This window comes from Sciurus vulgaris (genome assembly GCF_902686455.1).
Source record: "Sciurus vulgaris genome assembly, chromosome: 10".
NCBI lineage: Eukaryota > Metazoa > Chordata > Mammalia > Rodentia > Sciuridae > Sciurus > Sciurus vulgaris.
Genome location: NC_136470.1, coordinates 73,393,262 through 73,418,082, shown reverse-complemented (window position 1 = coordinate 73,418,082; position 24,821 = coordinate 73,393,262). Strand labels below are relative to the sequence as shown.

At 48.3% G+C, this 24,821-nt stretch overlaps 2 protein-coding genes across 2 annotated transcripts in view; one reads left to right on the top strand and one right to left on the bottom strand.

The window, feature by feature from the left end:
- Positions 1-12,571: 12,571 nt before the first annotated feature.
- On the bottom strand, positions 12,572-18,840 carry LOC306637646 (uncharacterized protein; the record flags this gene model as incomplete). Its single annotated transcript, XM_079100432.1, has 3 exons — positions 12,572-17,304; positions 17,544-18,637; positions 18,720-18,840. 2 exons carry the CDS (start codon positions 18,838-18,840, stop codon positions 17,601-17,603), a joined length of 1,158 nt encoding a protein of 385 aa, XP_078956558.1. The 3' UTR covers positions 12,572-17,304; positions 17,544-17,600.
- Positions 18,627-24,821, top strand: part of ADCY5 (adenylate cyclase 5) — a 149,637-nt gene continuing 143,442 nt past the window's right edge. The window contains exon 1 of the mRNA XM_079155269.1: positions 18,627-20,587. Within this exon, the coding sequence (XP_079011395.1) occupies positions 19,460-20,587 (1,128 nt within the window). The 5' untranslated portion in view covers positions 18,627-19,459. The remainder of the gene's footprint in view (positions 20,588-24,821) is intronic.

The following is a 24,821-nucleotide window of genomic DNA, read 5'->3' as shown; positions in this document are numbered from 1 at the left end:
CCTCTAAGTTAATTATCTCAGGTAGTTTGGTATAGTGACAAAACATTGACTAATACAGGAGACATTCCTGGAAGCCCAGCCTAAGTCTGTGCCCCTAGCACTTCCCATAATTTTTGTAAATACTTGCACTAAATACTGTTTTGCTAATAACTTGGTGATTGCTATGCCTTCAATTTAACCCTAACAGATACACTGTGATACACTGATACCACCATTTCATGAAATAAAAGATCTTTTAACACCAAAAATTAGAAGAACATAATCCTAAAATTAAAGGACAGTTTCAGAGTTTATTAAATCAGTCCCATGAAAGGCCCATTTTCCTTCTCTCATTTGCCAGTGGAAATTTCATTCTTGTGTTGACTCTAAAGGAATAGTGAGTTTAGAGGAGAAATCAAAAGGAAGAGATAAAGAGAAGTCCCCAAATGGAACAGGAAGTAGAGAAGGATGGGACTGCCATTTACTGACAACTTAGTACCAGAAGAGTATCACCCTGGTACCCACAGTATCCAGAGCACATTTCAAATGGCACGAGTAATGTTTCCATGGGTTCTTTTGCTCTGACCCTGGGGTTGGAGGTCAATGAGAGACTTTGATGAGAAGGAGTGGTGGGCAAGAGTAGCTTTCCCAGAAAAATAATTTAAGTGGTTAACAGTAACAACATTCGAGTAGTTAATTTTGTTTGTGGCGTGCACTTTACCACTGACCTACGCCCCCCAGCTAGAGTTTGGTACTTTAAATTTTTTAAAATATTGTTTTTAGTTGTTTTTAGTTTTTACCTTTATTTTTTCTTTCTTTTTTTTTATGTGGCACTGAGGATCAAACCCAGTGCCTCACACACGCTAGGCGAGTGCTCTACTACTGAGTTACCTCCCCAGCCCAAGTTTGGTATTTTAGGTAGAAATATAAGGATTCTGGGAAAACAACTCTGAGAAGAGAGAGAACAGCTGAGAAAGGAGTCATCCAGGGGTACTCGAAGCAGCCAAGGTGTGATGAGCCTTGCTTGGGAAGGTTCGCTGGCATCGGGGCCAGCAGGGTCTCTGCACCCTGGCTCAGCTGCAGAAGCCTTGGTGCCAAAGCCTGGCTGGGGAAGGAAAGTTCCAGGCTCAAGGTTGGCCATGGCTTCTGTGGGGGCCAGGGGGCCTCTTACTGCAGAACCTGGTGTAGGGACAGAAGGGGCTCAATGATACCATGACAGAACTCCAGAGACGGGAAGCACCTGAGGCATCCTCTAGACCCGTGCTGTGATGTGATGGTTTCTCTCCCTGTCCTTCCCTTTTAACAGTTTATCATGGGAAATTTCAAATATGCACAAAAAGAGAGAAAAAGATACAAACCTCCAAAGACTATCACCCATGACAATGCTCATCAGCTTGTCACCCAGGTATGTCCAAAATGGTTTTAAGCCTCTGATCCTCTGTTCAAATACAACCTTATGTATGCATAGCTGCCTGAGATTATGAAGTGTTAACTTATGTCATTCTTTCTTCCCCTTCTCCCATTCAAGCAGCGGATAGGAGACCAGCCTGCGATCCCTGGGAGAGCTTCAATGGTTTGCGAGCGAGGTAGGGAGGGAGAGGGAAGGAATTTGTATGGTTTGCTAGGGCTGCGCACAAAGTCCCACAGACTGGTGAGGAGACAACAGAAAGCCTGCTGTCTCACAGCTCTGGAGGCTAGAAGTTCGAGACAGAAGTGTTGGCAGAGTGGGTTCCTGCTGAGGACCACGCAGGAGGGAGATTTCCCAGGCCTTTCTCCTTGGCTTGCAGATGGCCTTGTCTCTGGGTATACCTATATCCCAATCTACTCTTTTTTGGGGGGCCATACTAGGACTTAAACTCAGGGCCTCACACAAGCTAGATAAATAAATGCTCCATCACTGAGCTACATTCCCATCCCTTTTCTTATTTTCTTTTGAGAGGTCTCATTCAGTTGCTCACCCTGGTCTTGAACTTGTGATCCTCCTGCCTCAGCCTCCAGCTGAGAATTATAGGCATGTGCCACTATGCCTGGCTCCAAATTTCCTCTTCCTATAAGGTACTGGTTACACTGGATTATGACAGCACCTACCAACTTTATTTTAACTTGACCGTGTCCACAAAGACCCTATCTCCAGACAAGGTTATCTTTTGAGGTACTGAGGGTTGGGATTTCAACATTTGGCGGACACAATCCAGCCCATGACAGGTGCCCTGGCATAGATGGAAAGAATGAATGTCTTGAAGAAACCAAAGGGAGAAGATTCCTCTGGACTTGGAAGGGTTTTCTCGGGTGGGAGGTAGGCTGGAGAGAAGGGTCTGTTGGATGAGGAGAGATAGAGGGGATATGGGTCAGTTTCCAAAAAGCACCCAGATGCTGGGAGTGGTACAGAATCAGCAGAGGCTGCTGGGCCCACAGGGGCCCCTGGACAGAGACATGGCTTGTGGTTGGTGTTCTGGTCCTAGAAGGAGGCTCTACCTGAGACATGAGCTCCAAGAATCTGTGATGCGATCATTTAATCTAGCTTCTAGGAATGGGTCCTGGGAGACCAAAATGGATTTAGAAAATTGGAAAACTAACAAACTGATAATTTTTTGCAACCCCTGAACTTACCAACAGAGCATTTTTCTTGCCAAACAAAAAATAGGTTGGCAAGCAAAACCGTTCAGTGTGGAGCTTCCCCCAGCCTGGCTCCCCTTGGCCCTTGCAGTATCCCAAGGCATTTCCAGGGAGTCCAGGGCTCCAGGGAACTCAATTTGTTGTGTCTTTGCAGTATTGGGGATCAGACCCAGGACCTTGTACCACCAAGCCACTGGGGAACTCAATTTGAAAAACTTAGGGTCCACTCCCCCATCATACCTGCACCCACATTTATTGAATAGGCTGTAACATGGAACTGAGAAGAGGAAAGGTCTTGCCCTTGGCAGGCACAGGAGTTTAGCAGTAGCTCCAGACTAGAACTCAGGACTCCTGGGGCTTTCTTGAAGATTTTCCAGGGAGGCTGATGCTGTGTCTTTGATGCAGAGCGTGGTCTCATCCAGGAGATGTCTCATTGCACACAGACGGCTGGTCTCCTGAGCTGCCCCAGGGTGGGCCTGGAGTCACACCTTGGACCTTGTCAGGTCTTTGTTGTTTTGTTTTCGTTGTTCCAATAATTGTGTGTTGTCCTCTGCTTTTCTGACACATCCCCATCTGTCTTACAGGATGTCATGGCTTTTTACCCTAAGGAGGCCTTCCAGGTTCACCTTGTCCTTGCCCAACCCCAATCTGGAATGAGAAACTTATCTAAGGGGCCCTCATTCTATATTTAGTTTTAGCAGCAGCTTGATAAAAAGAGGATTTGGGAAATTATGATGAGTTGGAGGGAAATCCCACTAAACAGGGACTTCTATAATTGCAATTTCATTATTAAAAGTTAGATCATTTTCCACATACTGAAGGGGTTCCCTTTGCAGAAATGGCAGAGACCTTCCTCCTTGAACTTGTCTCCAGCGCCTTTCAATACTTTCCTGTTTCAACTGATGGGAGTAGACTCTGTTCTCTGTCACTAATCAGTAGAATGATGGACACTGGGTTGGTGACAACCACCTGCTGCTCAAAGAAATTAGACTCTGAGATGGGATATCAGACCTAGTGTGCTGGGGAGGCCACAGGGATCCTCCAACACTAGCACCTGGCATTCCAGTAGTGCCTGTTACAGACAGCAACAAGATGGTCACCTGTGATCAGCTAGAGTGAAGAAAAGGCTTTAGAAGACAGGGGCTGCCACTGGGCCCACTGTGGAAGAAGGAGGACTATAACGTCTGGTTGCTTCCAAATACACAGAGTGCTCAAAGAAGAGATGGCAAGCTCAGGATTTTTCTTTCTTTTTTAAAAAATAGCTTTATTAGCCACACAAGGTGGCTCATGCCTGTAATCGGGATGCTGAGGCAGGAGGATTGAAAGTTCAAAGTCAGCCTCAGCAATTTAGTGAGACCCTGTCTCAGAATGAAAAAGGACTGGGGATGTGGCTCAGTGGTAAAAGTACCCCGGGATTCAATCCCCAGTACCAAAAAGAAAAACAATTAAGCAAAAAACCTCTTTATCAAGGTATTAAGTGACATGCTTAAGTATGCCATTTGATATGTTTTGACATATTTCATATCCGTGGGGTTTGGGTTCCAGGATCTTCTGAGGTTACTAAAATCTACAGATGCTCAAGTCACTTATATAAAAAGGCCTACTATTTGCAGATAATCTATTTACATCCTCTCGTATACCTTAAGTCATCTCTACATTATAATACCTAACAATGTAAATGCTATGTAAGTAGTTGTTACACAGTTATTTAGAGAGTAATGACCAAAAAAAGTCTGTACATGTTCAGCACAGATGCAATTTTAAAAACTATTTTCAGTGCTTAGTTGGTTGAATCTGTGGATGTGGAAGCCACAAATCCAAGGACCAACTACACATACATGACAGTTCCCCACCACACCTACAGAACCATCACCGAAATCAAGGTAACGAATATCCATTACCCCCCCCCCCCAATTTCCTTGCATCCCTTTGCAATCAATTTCTCCTGTTCTTCCATGTCTCCCACCATGCCCAGACAATCACTGATCTGCTTTCTATCACCATAGATTAATTTGTAGTTTCTAAATTTTTTTAAATAAATGGAATCATACAGTGTATATTTTCTTTTTTTTAGTCTGGTTTCTTCCACTTGGGACAATTACAATTTGTGTGTGTGTGTGTGTGTGTGTGTGTGTGTGTGTGTGCACACTCCTGGGGATTGAACTCAGAGTCACTTTTCCACTGAGCTATATAGCCCTTACCCTTTTTTAGGTTTTTATTTTGAGACAGGGTCTTGTTCAGTTCCCCAGGCTGTCCTTGAACTTGCGATCTTCTTGCCTCAGCCTCCTGGTGAGTCCTGGTATTGCAGGTAAGTGGCTTTATCATTTTGAGATCCATTCATGTTGTTAAATTTATTGATAGTTCATCCCATATTATTGCTGAGTATGAATCCATTACATGAATATGCCACAATTTGTTTTTCTATTCCCTTGTTGGATAGATAGTCAGGTTGTTTGCAATTATGAATAAAACTGCTAAAAATACTAGCATAGAGGTCTTTGGTTTCTGTTGTTGTTTTTGAATATATGTAACAGTAGAATGTATTTGGACATATTAAACATACATGGAGCATCACTTCCCATTCTTTTTTTAATACCTTTTTAGTTGTCAGTGGACCTTTATTTTGTTTATTTATTTATATGTGGTGCTGAGAATCAAACCCAGTGCCTTACACATGCCAAGCAAGTGCTCTACCACTGAGCTACAACCTCAGCCCTAACTTCCCATTCTTGTAGTTGTAAATGATATGAAGTTTCACTGGTCGTGTATGCATATCTGAAAGTGATGTCCCATTCATTCTACTGTCTTTCGTATTCCCATTCCCCCTCCCTTCCCTTCACTCCCCTTTGTCTAATACAATGAACTTCTATTCTGCCCCACTTATTGTGTGTTATCATCTGCATATCAGAGAGAACATTTGGTCTTTGGTTTGGGGGGACTGGCTTTTTTTCACTTAGCATGATAGTCTCCAGTTCCATCTGTTTACTGGCAAAGCCATAATTTTATTCTTTTTTATGGCTGAGTAATATTTCATTGTGTCTATATACCACATTTTCTGTATCCATTCATCTGTTGAAGGGCACCTAGGTTGGTTCCATAGCTTAGCTATTATGACTTGTGCAGCTAAAAGCATTGATGTGGCTGTGTCACTGTAGTATGCTTATTTTAAGTCCTTTGGGTGTACACTGAGGTGTTGGATAACTGGGTCAAATGGTGGGTTTATTCCAAGTTTTCTGAGGAATCATCTCCATACTGTTTTCCAGAGTGGCTGCACCAATTTGCAGTCTCAGCAGCAAATGTATGAGTGTACCTTTCCCCCCACATCCCATAAAGGTCTTTATATGGACATATTGCTTATACGCTTTTATTTTTCTTAGCTAAATACCTGGGAGTGAAATGGTATGTGTATATTTAACCTTTTAATAAACTGCCAAATTGTTTCCCCAAGTGGTTGTGACACTTCACATTCCCACCAGCATGTGTGAGAGTTCTAGTTGCTTCACATCCTGTCCAACACTTGGTCTGGTCACTCTTTAATTTTAGCTCAAAGAGTGTATAGTGTATCTCATTGAGATTTTCCTTTGTTTTTCCTTAATATTGAGTGACGTAGAGCATCTTTTCACACTTTTGTTATTCATATATCTTCACCCATTTTTGGTAAACTGTCTGTTCAAATATTGTACTCATTTTTTACTGTGTTGTCTTCTCATTTTTGAGTTCAGAGAGTTGTTTATAGATACTGTATACAAAGGGTTTGTCAGATATGTGACCTACTCATAATAGCCTATGGTTTGTCTTTTCATTCATTCAACAATGCCTTGTGAAGAGTAATTTTTAATTTTCTCCCTCCTTTCCTCCTCCTCCTCCTTCTGTGTGTGTGTGTGTGTGTTACTTCGTATTGAACCCAGGGCCTTGTGCAAGTTAAGCAAGCGCTCTACCATTGAGCTATGTCCCAAGACCCTTTTTTATTTTTTGTTTTGAGACAGTAGTTGGGATTACAGGCATGTAACACCATACCTGGAATTAATTTTAACAAAGTCTAACTTCTCAAAACATTTTTAAATATTTTGAAAAACGACAAACTGTGTTTTTAGTGTTCTAACAAATAAATATTTGCCTAGCCCAAGGTCAAAGATTTCCTCTTTGTTCCATTCTAGAAATCTTAATGCTTTTAGGTTTTACATTTAGGTCTATGATAAGTTTCGAGTTAGTTTTTTGATGTGAAGCAAGGATCGGCAAACTTTGTCTTAAAGGGCCAGACAGTAAAGATCTTAGTCTTTGTGGAGTAGGTGATCTCCCTCACAGATATACAACTCTATCATTGTAGTGCAAAGCAGGCTGAGACAAATAACAGTGAGTGGCTGTGTATCAATAAAACTTTATTTACAAAAAGAGGCCTGGGCTGCATTCAGCCCCCAGACCAGAATTTGGCGATTCCATCTTTGAATGTGCAAACCCTAACCGAGCCTCTCCAGGCAGCAGATGGGAGCCCACCACCTCTATCTGTTGAATCGGCTCCTGCTTTGCCCAAAGATCCTTAGTGCAAAGAACCCTTCAAGAGGCTGCTCCATTTTCTCATGTTCCACCTTCCTCCTCCTCATTATTATCAGCCCCATAAGTAGGGGGATACCTGTGTGCCTTAGACCAAGTACACAATTGGGTGCAGAGCTGCCTACACGCCAGGATCTCAGGTGCAAAAGGCAAACTGCTGGGTCATTCGATTTCATCTCTGCCTATTTGGGCAGAAAAAAAAAATAGTAAAGAAGGTTAGGTCGAATTCTGCTTCTAATGCTCTGTGATCTTGATTAAATCACTCCAGTTTTCCCTTCCTCTGAATTCTCATCCGTGGGGGAAAAAGTTATTATTTCTCCTAACACTGTCTCCATGTCATTGAGCAGACAAGAATAAGGCAAGACGTTCCTTACCCACCTGGTCCACTCTCTACCAGACAATTCCAGAACTGCCTTCTCCTTAAACAATTTTTAAAGACTCCTTCCTTCCTTCCTTCCTTCCTTCCTTCCTTCCTTCCTTCCTTCCTTTCCTTCCTTCCTTCCCTCCCTCCCTCCCTCCCTCCCTCCCTCCCTCCCTCCTTCCTTCCTTCCTTCCTTCCTTCCTTCCTTCCTTCCTTCCTTCCTTCCTTCCCTCCCTCCTTCCTTTCTTTCTTTTAAAAGCACTATACAAATGCAAGGTGTAGTTACTATTTTCTCTTTTTAAGTAATTCTAGAAAGCCTAGCCCCAGGATTTCACAATCTGTCACTGGCCCTTGCTGCCCCAGCCTGTTGCCAGGGAGAGAGATTATCCGGGTTTGGGGAAGGTCAGCCAGCCCCAGCACGATCTCCAACACAGCTTGGCTTGCCATCCCCAGTCACAGCTTCAGAGTCAGCGACACAGTTCCTGGGCAGGACCACTCCAAGGCCAAACAGAGTGGGCACTGGGAGAACAGCACTTAGTCCCACTCGGGCCCCCTCCAGGCTACGCTCATCACCACCCACGCCTGCAGAAGGCCGCAGCCTGCGAGGCAGGCAGGCTGCAGGCTGTCAGAATCCTGAAAGAGGCAATGTCTTTGCGAACCAGAGACCTCATCTGTGTGGCCCCGGGGGCCGTGCTTTGAACACAGCAGAGATCAAAGAGCAGATCTCCAGACAACTAGAGGAACTGGCACACACGCAGCACAGACATGAAAATATTTATCACCGTCCTCTATAAATGTATGCAAGAGCTAGAGATCCAGAGCTGCATCTCATTCCATGCCAGCCTTGGAAATGAACATTTGGATCCATGAAAGAATGAATTTATTTGTTCACTATTATTAAGAATAGCTCCCATTTTACATGAGGGTGAATCATATGAAAAGGATTCTCACATCATGGTCCTGCATAACAAATCATCAGGGGTGATAGGAAAGCAGCACTGTCCTGAAGGGTCTGTAGTTCAGAGAGGTGAGGTGACTTGTCAGAGACCACACAGCCAGGAAGTGATAGGGCTGCTGTGGAAGCTCCAGCTCCTGTGACCCCAAGCTTGGTGCTCTTCCCCTGAAGGCTCCTGGGTATGGACTGGAAAGTGGGAAGTCTAGAGATGCGCTGAGGAGGGCACCAGCTGGTGGGCTCTGTCTCCTGATGGGGGACAGCTCTTAGGGCCAACCTCCCTCTGCCCCCACTTACCTCTTCTTTTGCTTGTTTTCGGTACCGGGGATTGAACTCAGGGACACTCGACCACTGAGCCACATCCCCAGCCCTACTCAGTATATTATTTAGAGACAGGGTCTCACAGGGTTGCTTAGTGCCTCACTTTTGCCGAGGTTGACTTTGAACTCACGATTCTCCCGCCTCAGCCTCCAGAGTCGCTGGGATTATAGGTGTGCGCCACTGCACCTGGCCACTTCCCTCTTCTTACCTGGTGATGTTGCCCCTGGCTTACAAAACAAACATATAGGGAGGAGGCACTGCATTTTCTTTTCAAAAGGATTGACCATAGAGAGTTTTGAATATTAATCTTCCCATGGGGGCTCAAATCTTAAAAGTGACATGTAAGCATACTTTGGTGTGTGTGGGAAGAGCCAGGCTAGGGAGACATCCGTACACGGTTTGAGGTCCATATAAGAGTAGATTACAAGTGTAGACAGTCATTGGGGTAAATGGAGATAGGCAGAACAGACCAGAAAGGGACCAAATGATCCCTGCAGAGGATGGAGTGCTGGTCTCTGACTCTCTCTCATGCTCAACGAAGGGTCTGTGGGTTCACTGAGTATGTGTGTGTGTGCAGGTGCATGCGTGCACTCATGGAAGGTGTGTGTGCATGGTGGGGGACAACCAGGTTTTCACCAACGACCTGAAGTTTCATGATGCTGCCGTCCACAAAGGTTGCCTATGACTTTCCTAATCAAAAATTAATAGGCACTTACTTGCTGCTGCCTTTAATTACATTTGCTAGAGACAAGTGTCTGCCAACCGGCATGGCTCTGGCTGGCTTCATTGCTTGGGTCTGCTCTTAGCAAAGCCCATTTGATTTGGGAGGAGAAGGATGCCATTTTGACTGAGCAGCTTGAAGAGGTAGAAATATTCTGGCTGGGGTGGAGGAGGGTATTGGATTTTCTGCTCATCAGCAGCATCTGCTTGACCAAGAAGCTGAACCAAACCTTGGTGGACTGTGGGCCAACCTGTGGGCTTAAGGACCCCTAGGGACCAAGGAGGCCATGAACAAGGGTCACCAAGCCCTGTCTGTAGGCATAATGAACCTGCTGCTTCAAAAAAATAAAGGACTACTTTTCAAACATGCAGATATTACTGGGCGTGGCAAATTATTAATCCATTTGAATCATAAAATTTATGATAGTTTTTTTACCATTATGTTTTTGTTTGTTTTGTTTTGTGGTGCTGGGGATTGAACCCAGTGCCTTGTGCTTGTGAGGCAAGCACCCTACCAACTGAGCTATCTCCCCAGCCCTTATTATGTATTTTTTAAACTAAAAGTACATATTCACTTTGATTTGAGTGTGTCCCCCAGAAATTCATGTGTTGAAACCTTAATATCTCAGTGCAGTGGAGTTGGGAGGTTGGTCCTAGTGGGAAGAGTTTGGGTCTTGGGGGTTACTCTCAGGAATGGATTCACACCTTTCTCTTAGGTTAACTATCTCAGGAGTTTAGTCCCCTTTTCTCTCTTCCTCACATTCCCACTTGCTCTTCCCCTTTTGCACTGTGAATTAAAATAGCAGATGAAGGCTTCCCTGATCTTAAATCTTCCGACCTGTGAGCCAGAATAAACCTCTTTCTTTTATAAATTACTCAATTTCAGATATTTGGTTACAGCAACAGAAAATGAACTGAGACAGCATGTTAGGGTCCTTCACATTTTTTACACTAAAAATGGGTCTTCAGACAGAAGACTAGGAACTGAAAACTAGAATATGCTTTTCATAATGGTGAATCCATTACTGGCGGAAGGGGTTTGTATGTGTGTTACGGGGGATTGAGTGTTCTGCCTCTGAGCTGCATCCCCTGCCCATTTATAACATTGATTTTTTGAGACAGGGTCTTGCTGAGTTGCTGAGGGTGACTGTGAACTTGTGATCCTCCTGTCTCAGTGTCCCTAGTTGCTGGGATTATAGGTGAGCTCCATGGTACCCCGCAGGAATAGATTTTTTTTGGACCCCATTTCCCCCCTCTATATTAAACAGCTTTCGAGGTGCAATTTACGTACCATAAAGTAGTTTTAATTAAACTGTGTAATTCAATGGTTTTGAGTATATATTTACAGAGTTGTAGAAACGATCACAAGAAATAGTCTTTAGAAGAGTTTCACCACCCCATTGTCTTCATTAGCAATTGTTCCCCATTCTTTCTCCCCAGACCCCCAGCGCTAGGCAACTACTGATCTGATTCTATAGATTCACTTCTTTAGGATATTTCAACTAAACAGGATTATATAATATGTAGCCCTTTGTGACTAGTGGAATGTTTGGAATCTAGTCTGCATATTTGACTTCTATACATACTTCTCGGCCTTTCTCCTCAGCCCTCCAAGACTTTTTTGCATACCCAACCTGTGGAAATAGATTTCTCCCATTAAGTCACGTTCTCTTGTTTGGAGTGTTCAAGAAACACTTCACCTAAGCTACCTGGCCCATCTTTGCTCTTTTTTCTTCAGCTCTGTGAAATCACTCACCCCTGACTTCTCGGGTGGTATCTTGCTGGGGTAGTCCTTGGGGGCCCCCTTGAACTGTGCCCAGATATGGTTTTCTGCCTCAAATGGGTATCAGTGTGTTGAAAGAATAAATAACTCATGGGGATGTTCCCAGACTTTCAGGAAAAAAGGATTCAGGAGAAAGTACAAGAAAGGAAGCCAATTCAAGAAGATAAAGCGTGGACCGTGGGCATTAAAGTCTCAAAGTAGATCAGGTGCCAGGTGACTAGAAGGATATTAAAAGGTCCTAGGATGCCAAGGGTCTCCCACCTACCTCCAGTGGCAATTGAAAGAACATATTAGTCACTCTGTTAGCTGAAGGCATTAACCGCCTCCATTAAAATGCAAATGTCAACACCTGGGAGCGTGGCTGATGGAGCTATTATCAGCCATTTCCACCTCAGCTCCAATCTGAGCTCTGAAAGTTTTCTGTTTCCTGAGGCCCAGGGGTTTAGAGGTTGAGGATGGGATTTGGAAAAATGTAGGTCCTGGTTCCCTAGATGGCTCATTACAAACTCATCATCCTTGGCTTTCGAACTGAGGAAACCAGAGGTGAAGTCAGAAGGCTGATGCCCTTGGTTCCTCTTCAAAGCTCACAGTGGAAGACCAACTGGCATGGAGGTTGGCTCTCAGAGATGCCTGAGTCCCAAGTCCACATGGGATGACCAGCCTGCAGGACACTCAGTGCTCCAGCCTGCCAGGCACTCAATGACTTGGGGAAAATAGTTAGAAGTGCATTCTCTGTGTAGTTTGAAGTATGAGGCTTGCTCTGACAATGCAAGTAAATGCCCATGCATAGGTCATTTCTACCTAATAGTGGGAATGCGATGATCTTTAAGATGCTTTTCACCTTTGTTGGGCCCCAGGAAATGATACCCCAAAGTATGATGAATGCTTTGAACTGAGGAGAACCAAGATCTTCCTGACATGCCTCACCCCCTGTCTTTCCCCTCTTTCCCTCCTCAGGCACAGGAGGAGCTTTTTTGGGAGTTCCCCTGATTATAGAAGTCTGGAGTCCCAGCAGATTAGTCTGCAGGAAGAAAATTTAGAGCACCAGGTAAACTTGGTTCCAGGGTACTGTCTGTTCTTTGGGTCCATTCAGCTTCCCTGAAAGGCATTTACTCTGCTTCGAAATTTGCCTATAGGCTCCATTTTCTTTTCTCTTATGAAGTGAGCATGTAAGCTTCAACCATCTGGTCCTTCTGTGAATTTCATACTTTGTGAAGTCATCCTAGTGTGAGAAACAAGCTCACCGGCTCACACCCAAAGCATGCAGTAAGAGATCCAAGGTATAACAAAAAAGTGAAGTTTTTATTGACTGTCTTGCAAGCTGGGACGTCTGGGTGAGCAGGCACTTCCAGGGCAGGTACAATCAGCATTTGATTCCCTGGTGTCCCTCCTCCAGTGGTTCCTCATTGGCTGAGTACTGTTTTACCTAAGTTCACCGGAGTTTTATTGCCTTCAATTGGTTTAGTTGTCCCCACCTCCCTTTGTTATTTTGTCGGGGAAGGCCTTTCTAGGATTAAGTGCATTTTGGCATGTATGAAGTTTATCTTTGTTGGTCAGGTATGCATACATTAATGCATTTGTATGCCTTTTCACCTGTTAATCTATTGCTGGGCTCAAATTGTGAATTCCTTGGAGGTGGAACGTTCCTTTTGCCCCTACACCCTTGAAAGAGACTTAGATTCTCAGAGTTCCTTAATCCCTTTTCTCTTTTTAAAGATATTTTTCCCCCTTGGGTACTGGGAATTGAACCCAGGGCCTGCCTTGCACATGCTAGGCAAGCACTCTACCTATGAGCTACATCCTCAGCCCCCTTAATTCCTTTTGAAGAACTCATTGTAGGGTAGGCCTCTCCTGGGCAAAACTGTGCAGTAGAGAAAAAGAAAAAAAATTGAAAAATATATTTTAGCCAAGGTCTAAGTTGCTGAGGCTGGCCTTAAACTTTCGATCCTCCTATCTCAGCATCTCATATTGCTGGAATTATAGGCATATGCCACTGTATCCAGTTGCAAAATTCACGTTTGACCCCCAATTCCTAACTTGCTTTCATTCCTACCCTCCTCTTTCCATCTCCCAGGCACCCACAACCTGTCTCCCTTCCTATGGTTTCATTTGCCTGAGGAACTGCCCCTGGTGCCAAGGGCTCTTTCCTCCTCTTCCTAACTTATCACGACTCTTAACAGCACGCATCCTGTCTCTCAGTGTCCCCCAGCCGTGGCTAGGCATCAGTGAGGAGGCATGCTGATTAAACCACTCACGCTGACTTGCCCACGGCTGTCGCAGCACCCTCAAGCTCCCAGGGGCATTCTGCTTTTAACCGCTTTATTGAGATACAACTTGATAGCATAAAGCCCACCCACTTTCCATGTGCAATTTCATGGGGTTTAGTGTATTTACAGTTGTGCAGTCATCATCATTATCTAATTTTAGAACATGTTCATCATCCTAAAACAAATCTTGTACCTGTGGCCTGTGACTCCCCATTTTAAGCATGTGGGCAAAAGTATTTGTATGTAGGGGAGTTATTACTGGTACTTCTACAAGTATTTCTGAATATTCTAAAATACTTGTATCCTAACTTCTGAAACGCATATTCTTCTAAAGAGCAGGCTAGGGGAGTGAAGAACCAAGTCCTCTAGGGTAACAGAGGCAACATGGGGAAGAGGGCTAGAGGGGTGTGTCCGCAGGTCTTCAAAGGCGGGCGGTGTTCTGGGGACTGTAAAGACTAATAATTCCAGAGAGGCCTGGGAGGGCCCTTGGGTGAACACCCTGAGGAGCACATCCTTTCTGCATCACGTTCACCTCCTAGAGTTTGTCTTAAAAACCTCTGCCTTTCTATCCTGTGACCCCAGATGTTACAGATTTACTTTTCAGAGAGATGGACCCCTGGACTTCTGCCTGGGCCCTGGCTCTCCTCCAGACAATGGTGTCATTTGCATTCCATGTCCTTTTGGGGCCCAATTTACATCTGCTCTCTAGTGGCTTCCTGACTGGTCTCCTAATGCTCTTGGATATTGTTTTTTCAGCGTGGCTGCATCTTTGCCAGTTTGCCGCCCCCAACGGAATGAACCAGTATATTCTGACCCCCAATTCAAAGGGCTCCTTATGGTCTTTAAACCCGACTCCTTTGTGCTGTGAAGAATTCAACCCACAGGCCCATCTCCACTCAGCATCTCAAGTGCCCCTCAGTCACACTCACTTGAGACTCCATGTGTTCACTAGTTCCCAGATGTACCTTCCATTTGTTTATCCACCAACTAGTGGTCACCTTCTACCAACTAGAGGGTACCAGGTTAAGCACTGGGCACAGAATGAATCAGGTACCATTTTCAAGAAGTTCAGCTGACTGTGGAGATGGTTCTGTGAACAAGTGAAGATAATACAAGGTGACAGGTGCTATGACAGAGTCATAAGCAAGGAGGAGGGAGTGACTACTGGTGTGGGGTGGCAGAGTGGAGAGGCATTAGAAAGGCCTTCACCCAGGAGCTGCCAGTTTAATTTGTGGAGGGAAAAAGAAGTAGAGGTGAAAAAGAAGTTCAGGGTGGCTGGAGGTGGCTGGTGGCATGGGGAAGTCGTGGGCAGTTAGACCCACAGGTAAGAAGAGGCTGCTTTAAGGAGTTTTCAGTGGGGGACAAAGATAAGGACAAAGTGAAGGACAGGTTTGAGGGCAAGAAGGGAGAGTTGGCAATTGTCCAGGCAAGGAGGGGGACCATCTGGACAACAGTTTAGAGAATGTAGAAGACACCAATGTGAAAAGTCAAAGCAAAAGAAGGAACACTATGCTCAGGGAGTTTGCAGTGGGAAAACGAAGATGGGACAGGCGACTTGGGAGATAACCTTAGTGTTAGATAAATGGAATCCAGGATGTGGGTGTGTCCCAGGAAGCATCCATGGGCTGGGGAAGCTTGGAACTGGGAAAAGAGGCAAGGAGTGAAGATCTAGATTTTAGAAATATCTTAGGGGAAAAAAATGTGCTTATCCTTTGACCTACAATTCTACTTGTAGGAATCCCTCCTAAGGATATAATGCGAAGATTTATCTACAAAAATGCTCATTGTGACAATAAAAGATTGGAAACATTCTATAAACTATTCTGACAGTGAAAAATGTCTCACAGTAGGGATTGGGTAAATAAATTGTGATATACCCATGCAATAGAATTCTATTCCGACAATGAAATGGATATTGTAAGTAAAAGCTTACTGATATGAAAAAAAAAAACTACAATATTTTGCTAAGTAGAAAAAGGCAGACTAAAACTGTTTGTAAAATAAAAGTCCCAGTTATTTTTTAAGAAAAAAAAATCAGGACTTTAATGTTGGTTCTTCCTAGGTAGCAGGATTCCAAATATGTTTTTTCCTTTGTTTTTGTTTTTTCTACATCAATTAAATATGCCATTTGTTGTAAGATGATTTTTTAATTGAAAAAAAATTAAAAGGAATGACCAGTTAAGAATTAGGTAAGGAGGAGCTGATCAAGGACAGACCTCTGATGAGTAACCTTGACACCTCTGGCCATCTGGCCTCTGTGCATAGTAGCCTATGACCTGAGTATTTCTCCTGCATGGTATTTGTTACATGGCTACATGGTCAAGAACAAGGAGCTGACTACTGCAAACAGTGGGTCTTCTACCTTTCATTCTCTAAGTGTTAATCTTCTCATCTTTATGCTGGAGAGAATAATACTTTCCTCAAAATGATTATTTGATGTTTAAATAAAATTTATAGGAGGCCATTGGTTTGGATTGAGCTCCTGCACTAGGCCTGGCAGACTTAACTCAAATGGAGTTACTCATGCTGAAGTTCCAAGCCACCAAGCCAAAACTAAGTTGTTAATCTGACCTTCCAAGAAATCATTAGGAGGGAGGGAGGAAGACACACACACACCAAACAGGTCAGTTTTAGCAGGCATAATAAGTCCCCTCCTATTTAACCTTTATAAGGAAAGTAACTCCGGAGTGACCTATATGCTTTTTGTTCTCTATTTCTGCTTCTTCAGCCTTTTTCTGTCCATAAAACCAATCTTCTCTGCTCATTTCATTGGATCACTCAAATCTGTTTCGTAGAGTGAGGTGTTGCCCGATTCTTGAATTGCAAATAAAAGCTAATTAAGATCTCTAAACTAAATTTGTTGTAATGCTGTCTTTTGACACCGACAATAAAATATTTACATACAATACATAGTAGCTTAATAAATATTAGCCCACCTTTCCTTTCTTCTTCCTCATCCTTCCCCACTAGATTCAGATCTGACCTCCAGAGTCTGTTGGCTCTCAGAGAAGGAGGTGAGACAGCCTCTCTCTGAACACAAGTGAGCTCTGTTGGACTTCTGATAGCAATGAACTTGGTTGGACCTGTAGGTAACAGCCAGCTCTACTCCCTTCCAGAGTTTGGCTAACTCTCCTGGTAGCACCTAGCACAGTGCTTTGCACACTGGGGGTGCTGGAATTTTTGTTGACTAAATTTGTGTTGCTTTTTATGACTTAGTTAATCATGGATTACTCAAAGGCTGGATGATTACTCAAGGGTTAGTTTACTCAGACCTTTTGGAATTTTTCTCCTCCCATTCTGTAGCTCTGGCAAGGTTTATACTCTACTCTGCAAACAGATGACCAGCAGAAAAAAAAAAAAAAAGAAGGCAGTTCTTCAGACCTCTAGGTTCCTTGTCAGAAGCTCTGGGGAGAGGCTGGAGGACCAAGAGGATAAAGGAAGGCTGTTTTTTCTCTCCCCTGTTAGAGGTATGGTTCCCTCGCTCCCCACCATACCTCACCAGGAGGAGACAGCCTACAGGACAGCTTTTCCCTAGGTGCAAAAGAAGTTGGGCAGACATCATTTCACAGGCCCAGGTCCCCATTGAGGTAGCAGAGCACTTCTCACCCTTGCCTTTGTTGGCCTGCTGGCCATTATCCCCTCCTCCCAGGTCCTGCCTTGCAGCTTGTTCTGGTGCACATTCTTCCTGAGAACAGCTTATTGGATCTGGGAGGCAGCCTGGCGCTGAGGAAAGATCTTTGGGTTGAAAGGAGACCTGTGTGACCCATGGCAAGTTGGTTACACTCCTGGAGCCTCAGTTTCCACAGAGGCCCTGTCCCCGCCACAGCCCAGGGTTACTGAGAGGGAATTAACTAAGATTTTTTTAAAAGTATGAACAGGTAAGCTGCTCTTTTATAAACGCCAGGTGTTCCCTGTTTGGTTTGTCGGGCTTCCTCTTTGTAACTACCCACCAAAGCATTCCCGTCTGCCCCGCCCTGGTTGCACGGGCCTCACCCACTGCATCTTCATCTTTTCCGTCGTTGTGTTTCTGAGTCTCCGAGATCCTCAGTCTCAGCATCTCCCCTGTCCATTTCCGGGTCTGGCTCTGGGGCCCCTCGGATCTCTCCAGGGACTCAGTCTCCGGCTCCCTGTGGCAGTCGCTGCCCGGGTGCCCCCCGCCCGGCGCGCCCTTCTTTGGCACGGTCGCCGGGCCAGAGAATCGCCCAATAAGCGCGCTGGACTCGAGTCTGACAGCTCAGGAAGCGGCCAATCGAGCCCGACCAGGAATGGGGGGCGCAGCGCCGGGGCTGAAGTTGGGTTGAATGGGGGGAGGGGGAATAAAGGGTGATACAAAAGAGGGGAGCTAGGACTGGGGGCGCAGGGACCCAAGCCGGGGGCGGGGGACGACCGAAGCCACCCAGGTCCGGCGAAGGGATCGCGAGCTGGACCTGGCTCCAGGCGCCAGGGAGGGAGGGGCGCAGCGAGAATTTTAGGTGAGGAAGGGGCGCTAGGGGCGCTGGGGCCCCCGCGGCCCCCGGGCCCGGCCTGAGGATGCCCGAAGGCCGCCGAGGCCGGGGCAGTGGCCCGGCCGAGGGCGGAGGCGGCCGCGCGCCGTTGTGAGCCGAGGCCGGAGCGGCGCGGGGGGCGGGGAAGCGGCGGGAGGAGGGGATGCGGAGGGCGCTCCGGCGGCGGCGGCGGCGAGCGGGCAAGAAGGGAGGAGCGGCGCGAGCGGCCGGAGCGGCGCAGGGCCCGAGGCGTGCATGGCGCGCTCGGAGCCGAGATCCCGCGGGCACCCCCGGAGCGCCCCCGGGGAGCCGCGGCTCTTCGGCGGGTCCCTCTCGGCCGGCTGCTTCTGAGCCCCGGCCCTCCATCTCTGGATGCTGTGCTCCCGGAGAGAAGCCCGCCTGCGTTGGGGCAGTACGGCGGTGGCGCTGCGCCGGATTCCGCCCTCTGCTTAGCCGTTCTGCGCCCGGCCGCGGTGGGCCCGCAGTCGCCGGCAAGGAGCTTGAGGCAAGCGGAGCCAGCGCAACAGCTCTCGGGACCGGCGGGTGCGGGCCAGCCACGCTTGGTTTGGGGGAAAGGGGGAGGCGAGAGGGGAAGGGCCGCACCTCAGGAGCTGGTCCTCGCCCCCGCCCCCTGCGCGGACGCGCGGAAGGCTCGACTTGGCTTTCGCGGGGGCCACGCTCCCACTCTCGCCACGGGAGGTGGGGGATGCGGGCGACAGCCCCCCCAGGATCCAGGACCCTCCCCCCAGGGCTCCGGAGCTGTTGCTCCGCCCGCCGCCCCCTCCCCCGTGCTCTCCACCCCCCATCCCACCTCCCCACCCCTCGTAAGAAAATAATGCTGGCTGGCGCCCGCACCTCCCAGTCGCTCCCAGTCCGCTGCGAGGAAAGGGCGCCCGCTGTGTCTCTGTGCCGGGACCCCCGCAGAGCCGACCTCGTCGCCACCTCTCTCCGAGTGCTGCTGGGCTCTGCTTAGGCATTATCTGCGAGCGCCGCGCTCGGGCATTGCCAGCTCCGGGGAGGCGCCGCCCGCAAGGACACCTCTCCGTCCCGCCTCGTCCGCAACTCCGGCCCTCGTCGAGCTCGACGCGAGCCAGGAGTCTGGACGTCTCTCTGCGCGCCGCGCAGTAGCTGGAGCAGTCGCCGCTGCCCCAGCTCAGAGCTAACTCCTTCTCGGACCTGGGACTCTTGACTCGGATTCTCTGCTACTTCTCACCTCCGGGCTGCGCCTGCCTCTCCGCTCGCCCTCCGTTGCCCTCCTCACCGCTCAGGACGGGGGTGCCAAGATGCCCCGCTGCTGCGCAGGGCCCCGGGCCGCCCCCGACGTGTGACCCCAGCCTGGTCCCCCTGCTCGGCCGTCCGCCCTCCCCTTGGAGACCCCCGGCCAGGTCCCCGGGGGAGGAGGAAGACGACGAGGCCGAGGGGGGGATGTCCGGCTCCAAAAGCGTTAGCCCTCCGGGCTACGCCGCGCAGACAGCGGCGGCGCCGGCGCCCCGGGGAGGCCCAGAGCACCGCTCCGCATGGGGGGAGGCCGATTCCCGCGCCAATGGTTACCCCCATGCCCCTGGGGGTTCCACCCGCAGCTCCACCAAGAAACCCGGAGGGGCGGTGACCCCGCAGCAGCAGCAGCGCCTGGCTGGCCGCTGGCGCGGCGACGACGACGATGATCCTCCGCTGAGTGGCGACGACCCCCTGGCTGGGGGCTTCGGCTTCAGCTTCCGTTCCAAGTCCGCCTGGCAAGAGCGCGGCGGCGACGACTGCGGTCGCGGGAGCAGACGGCAGCGTCGGGGCGCGGCCGGCGGGGGCAGCACCCGGGCGCCCCCTGCGGGCGGCGGTGGAGGCTCGGCGGCTGCGGCAGCTGCGGCTGGCGGGACGGAGGTGCGCCCCCGTTCGGTGGAGCTGGGCCTGGAGGAGCGGCGGGGCAAGGGTCGCGCGGCCGACGAAGTAGAGGCCGGCGCCGTCGAGGGCGGTGAAGGGTCTGGGGATGGCGGCAGCTCAGAGGACTCAGGCTCAGGGCCCGGCGCGGTGCTGTCGCTGGGGGCCTGCTGCCTGGCGTTGCTGCAGATATTCCGCTCCAAGAAGTTCCCGTCGGACAAGCTGGAGCGGCTGTACCAGCGTTACTTCTTCCGCCTGAACCAGAGCAGTCTCACCATGCTCATGGCCGTGCTGGTGCTCGTGTGCCTCGTCATGCTGGCCTTCCACGCGGCGCGGCCCCCGCTTCAGCTGCCCTACCTGGCCGTGCTGGCGGCCGCCGTGGGAGTGATCCTCATTATGGCCGTGCTCTGCAACCGTGCAGCCTTCCACCAAGACCACATGGGCCTGGCCTGCTATGCGCTCATCGCGGTGGTGCTGGCCGTCCAGGTGGTGGGCCTTCTGCTGCCACAGCCGCGCAGCGCCTCTGAGGGCATCTGGTGGACGGTGTTCTTCATCTACACCATCTACACCCTGCTGCCCGTGCGCATGCGGGCTGCTGTGCTCAGCGGGGTGCTCCTGTCTGCCCTCCACCTGGCTATCGCCCTGCGTACCAACGCCCAGGACCAGTTCCTGCTCAAACAGGTAGGAGCCCTGCCACAGGCACTGGACCATGAGACTTGGCAGGCCTCGGCCTGATTCCAGAAAGTGATCCCACCTTCACACTTTAAAGTGGTGAAAAGAGCCAGAGAGATGTGGCTTCTTGGTCCCCCTTGCATCCCGGTGTCTTCATTTACAAAAGAGTTCCCTTGTATTATTTATAACGTTCCTGGCCTGGTAGATGACAGGCTCCAAACTGTGTCCATCAGTGCTGGGATTTGAGTGAGGAAGGAGGCTTGGAGAAAATGGAGAAATCCCCATCTCTCTCTGAGCTTCAGTCCCTGTATACAAAAGACATTATCTAAAGTGGCTGGACCCTCTAGCAGCCACCTCTCCTGAACACCACTGCTGATTTGTTAACCTAGACCTAGATAGAAGGTTGTGGACCAGGGATCCTGGTCACCCCTTGTCCAGTCTTCCGAAGCAGATAGGATAGCCCTGCCACTGTCTGAGGCTGGAGGTTTGGGAGCTAGAGGTATCACTGAACTTTAAGGAAGACAAGTTTGTTTCCTTTACCAAAGTACTCTAAGGCAAGAACTTGCAGTTGGCACAAGTGGGAAGGAGCATCTGAAATGTGTGTGGCTGCAGTCCCGGTTCTGGCCTGAGCAGAAAGCTGGTGTTGAACATCATAACCCTTCCAAGGGTTGCTCTTGGTCGTTGGTTTTGGTGGGAGCTTTTTAATCCCTCCTGGCACTTGTTGGGCAAACATAGAACTATGGGCTAAGGAGGAGATAAAACTTCTACAGCTTCAGGCTTCTGTGAGAGGGAGGATGCTTGCCATCCAGACCTTTGGGTGAGGCAGCCTCTGAGACATTCACACTTTCTCCTTTTAGCATCCTAATATCTGTCCCACTCCATGGCCTTATGGAACCTGTTTGTTTGTATGCTGTTCAACTGGACAGAGTAAAGAGGGTCTTGCTGTAGGCCAGTGTCTTGGCACACATCCCCACTGTACACTCCCTCCATCTCTTGGTATCAGCCTCCTCTCACAGAGCCTCTCTTCCCCCACCTCCTCTGTGCTAGGGATTGAACCCAGGGCCTTCCATATGCGAGGCAAGTGCTCTACCACTGAGGTACATTCCCAGCCCTCATAGAGCCTCTTAACAGTGATCTTTTGTCATTGACTTCTTCCTTCTTCCTGCTTTTACTACCTTCCTCAGATTTTGATCCTGTTGGCTGTTGTGTCTTTCTTGGGATGCTTCCCTGTATCCCAATTTCCTGGAATGCTGAACCTGTAGGATGCTCTGTGACAGGCCAAGCAGTCTCTCTGGTCCCAGGTTCCCTTTCTAGAAAATGAGAGGGTTGACTATGCCCCTTTGACTCCCACCAGCCTCTGCACCAAGCCTTGTCTCCTGAAAGGTACCTTCTCCTTTGGTTCCAGCCACACGGGGCTCTCCCTGTTCTGCATGGAGAGTCAGCCATACACAGGAGCACTTATTTGTTCTCCAGTGTCCATTGGTTTTGCTGCCTATCCAGTGTAACCTTCTTGAATGCAGAGATACTGAAGTATATGTTTTCTTCCTCCACTCTCCCTTGCCTAGTCCGGAGTGAACTATTTAGTAATAATTTAATAGCCACTCCAATTTGGTTGAGGTCCAATGAGTAGAGTAGGTGGAGTTGTTGATGTTAAGTTAAATTTTTTTCTGATCTAGGATCAGAAGGAAAAAATCCCTTTAGAGATTGGCTTTGAACTTGAGAGGGACATCTTTTGAGAGATGGTGGTTTGAACATGTTTCTACTATTGTTAGTGCTTATAAAGACTCCAACTCTTTTGTCCCAAAGACCTGTGCCCTCAGATGAGGGTCGTATCTCTGTTCTTGCCTTGGGTGGGTATAGCGTTTTTGAAGAGGGAAGGGTATGTCATCCATATGGAGCAGTGGAGATTTCCAGGTTGACTGTGGGTATTTCTGAACCAAGTTTGGGATATAGGGTCTGATTACAGACATAGGCAGTCTTGGACATAGGATTTCAGGAGAATGGGGTCAGATCCCAGATGAGGGAGCTGAACCTGGGCACTGCAACTCTGTCTTGGCATGAAATGCCATTGCCACAGGGTCTGACTTGCCTTCTGGTTTCTCAGGCAATATTCTCCCTTCCATTCCCGCCCCTACCAGCCCCCACTCCATGCTTCTCTATCCATTGTGGTCTGTAGACTTTTCCTTGGCTGTAGGATTTTGGATGGATTTACCCTTAACTTTTGATGATCTGTGTTGAGTACAGCAGAGCTTGTTTTAAATGGTCCAAGACAAGGGAATGTAAACATTCTTTCTATTTGGCTTCAGAGAAAACTATCTTTTTTTTGTTTGTACTTGATTTACCTTCTGATTATGCCTGCTATAAAATTTGTCTTTCTTGAGCAAAGTGTGCTGGTGATGGGGGACTATTAGTGAAGTATTAGTCTAGCATTGACCACTACCTCATAGTATCCCAGAGTGGCAGGTATTCTTGAGGTGGCTTAGTTAGATACCTTTTTTTTTTTTTTTTTAAATGAAGACACGTGTCCAGGGAGAAGGGTGACAGTGAATGATCAGTGAATGACAGTGAAGATTCCTCTCCACAATACCTTGGGCACACAATAGGTCCTCATCGAAGTGTGTGGGTATTTCTTAACTTCTCTTGCAAGGCTGGCCTCCTGCCTCCCACCATCCTGAGCCTAATATCTGATCTGTGCACTTTGTTTTTCTTCCCCAGCCCTTCTTACGTTTGGGCTCTGGTTAGGAGAAGAAGCATTTGGTTTCTTAACCAGTTGGTTTTTATTCAAGAGACAAACAAGAGGCAAGTTGGGGCAGCCCCTCTGTGGGACGGTGTTCCTTCCTTCCCCTTTTCTGCATCTCTAGCTCTTGCCTTCTCCTGGGATCTGTCACCCTCCTCTTCTGCCCTTTCCCTCTTCCTGCCTCTGCCTTGCCTCTCTTCCTTTCTCTGTCTTCCCCCTTTGGCCCCCTGTTGCTCCCAGCCCACTTCCCCTTTCCTTGCCCTTCCTACTTGTTCTGCTCCCCCCTCTTACTCCCGTTGGTTGGTTTGTTTGTGGCCTCGGCCTCTTCCGTGCTCGTCTTGCTGTCGTCTCCTCATCTCCTCATCTCCACGTGGGGGTACAGTAGGAGCGTCATGGGGTTGTTTTTTCCTCCTCTTTTGCCTGTTAGAAGTCCCTCTGCTACACCCATACCATAAATAACACTCGAGCATCTGCCAAACACATTCCTCACTTGTGTTAATAGGCTGCAGTGATGCTGGAGCCTGTTGCCATGGCAACCTCATTTTTGTTTGACTGTATCCCACTCTGCTACATAAAGCCTCTGTGCTCACTCACACACAAACAAGCACACTCCACAACTATTACCCATGCTCGGATGTCAAAGATTATTTTGGAGACAGCATCTTTGGGCCCTGTGGGGGCAGGGTGGTCTTTTGAGCCATGGAAAGGATCACCTCCTCTACCCAGTATTACCCTAGTAGGTCATAATGGATGGAGAGTCCTGCTCAAATGTGGGGTATTACTATTTCACAGCCACTTTGAACCTGTCTGATGTGGTTTCTGAGAAGATTCTGACCCCATGTGGGTAGCTAGGAGAGTCTAGTGTGGGATGTCCCATCCCCACCCAACCCTGTCCTCCTTTTGCTCCTTATTCCCTGCCTCCTGCCCCTTTGGGAGAAGCACAGTGATTTCCTGCATTTCTTCCTTTGTGCCTGTTTGAACTCACAACTGTCACCAGTTGTTCCAGCGATCAGAATGGCACAGGCATTGTGTGGGTGATGTTCTGTGACTGAGCACGTGTGAGTGTCTGTTGTGCGGAGGCAAGGATGGGTGGGGGTGGGGACATGGACCAGGAATCCACAGCTCTGGCTGCCCTAGGGCATGTGCACGTGTGAGCAAGCGCATGTGCCTGCCCATGTCTGTCTGTCAGTCAGGCATGCTGTCCCTGGTGATGGGGGTGGCCTGAGAAGCCTTTATGTTCACTTTGAAAGGAGATCCTCCTAGCTTTGTCCTGTTTGTTCTTGACTGGGAGCTGACTTCCTATGGCCATTTGTCTTTCTGATTCTGGGCCTTGCTCATTCTTCTGACCTTGACCTCTGACTCCTCAGGGATATATGCACTCCCTCCCTTTTCCATAGTGATATTGGAGGCTGGACTTGAGTGGTCAAAACTCTTCACTCTGTGGAGTCCACCCTTCCCTTAAGGAACCTTTCCTATTGTGCAGTGGCTCAACAGCCTGGTAAACCC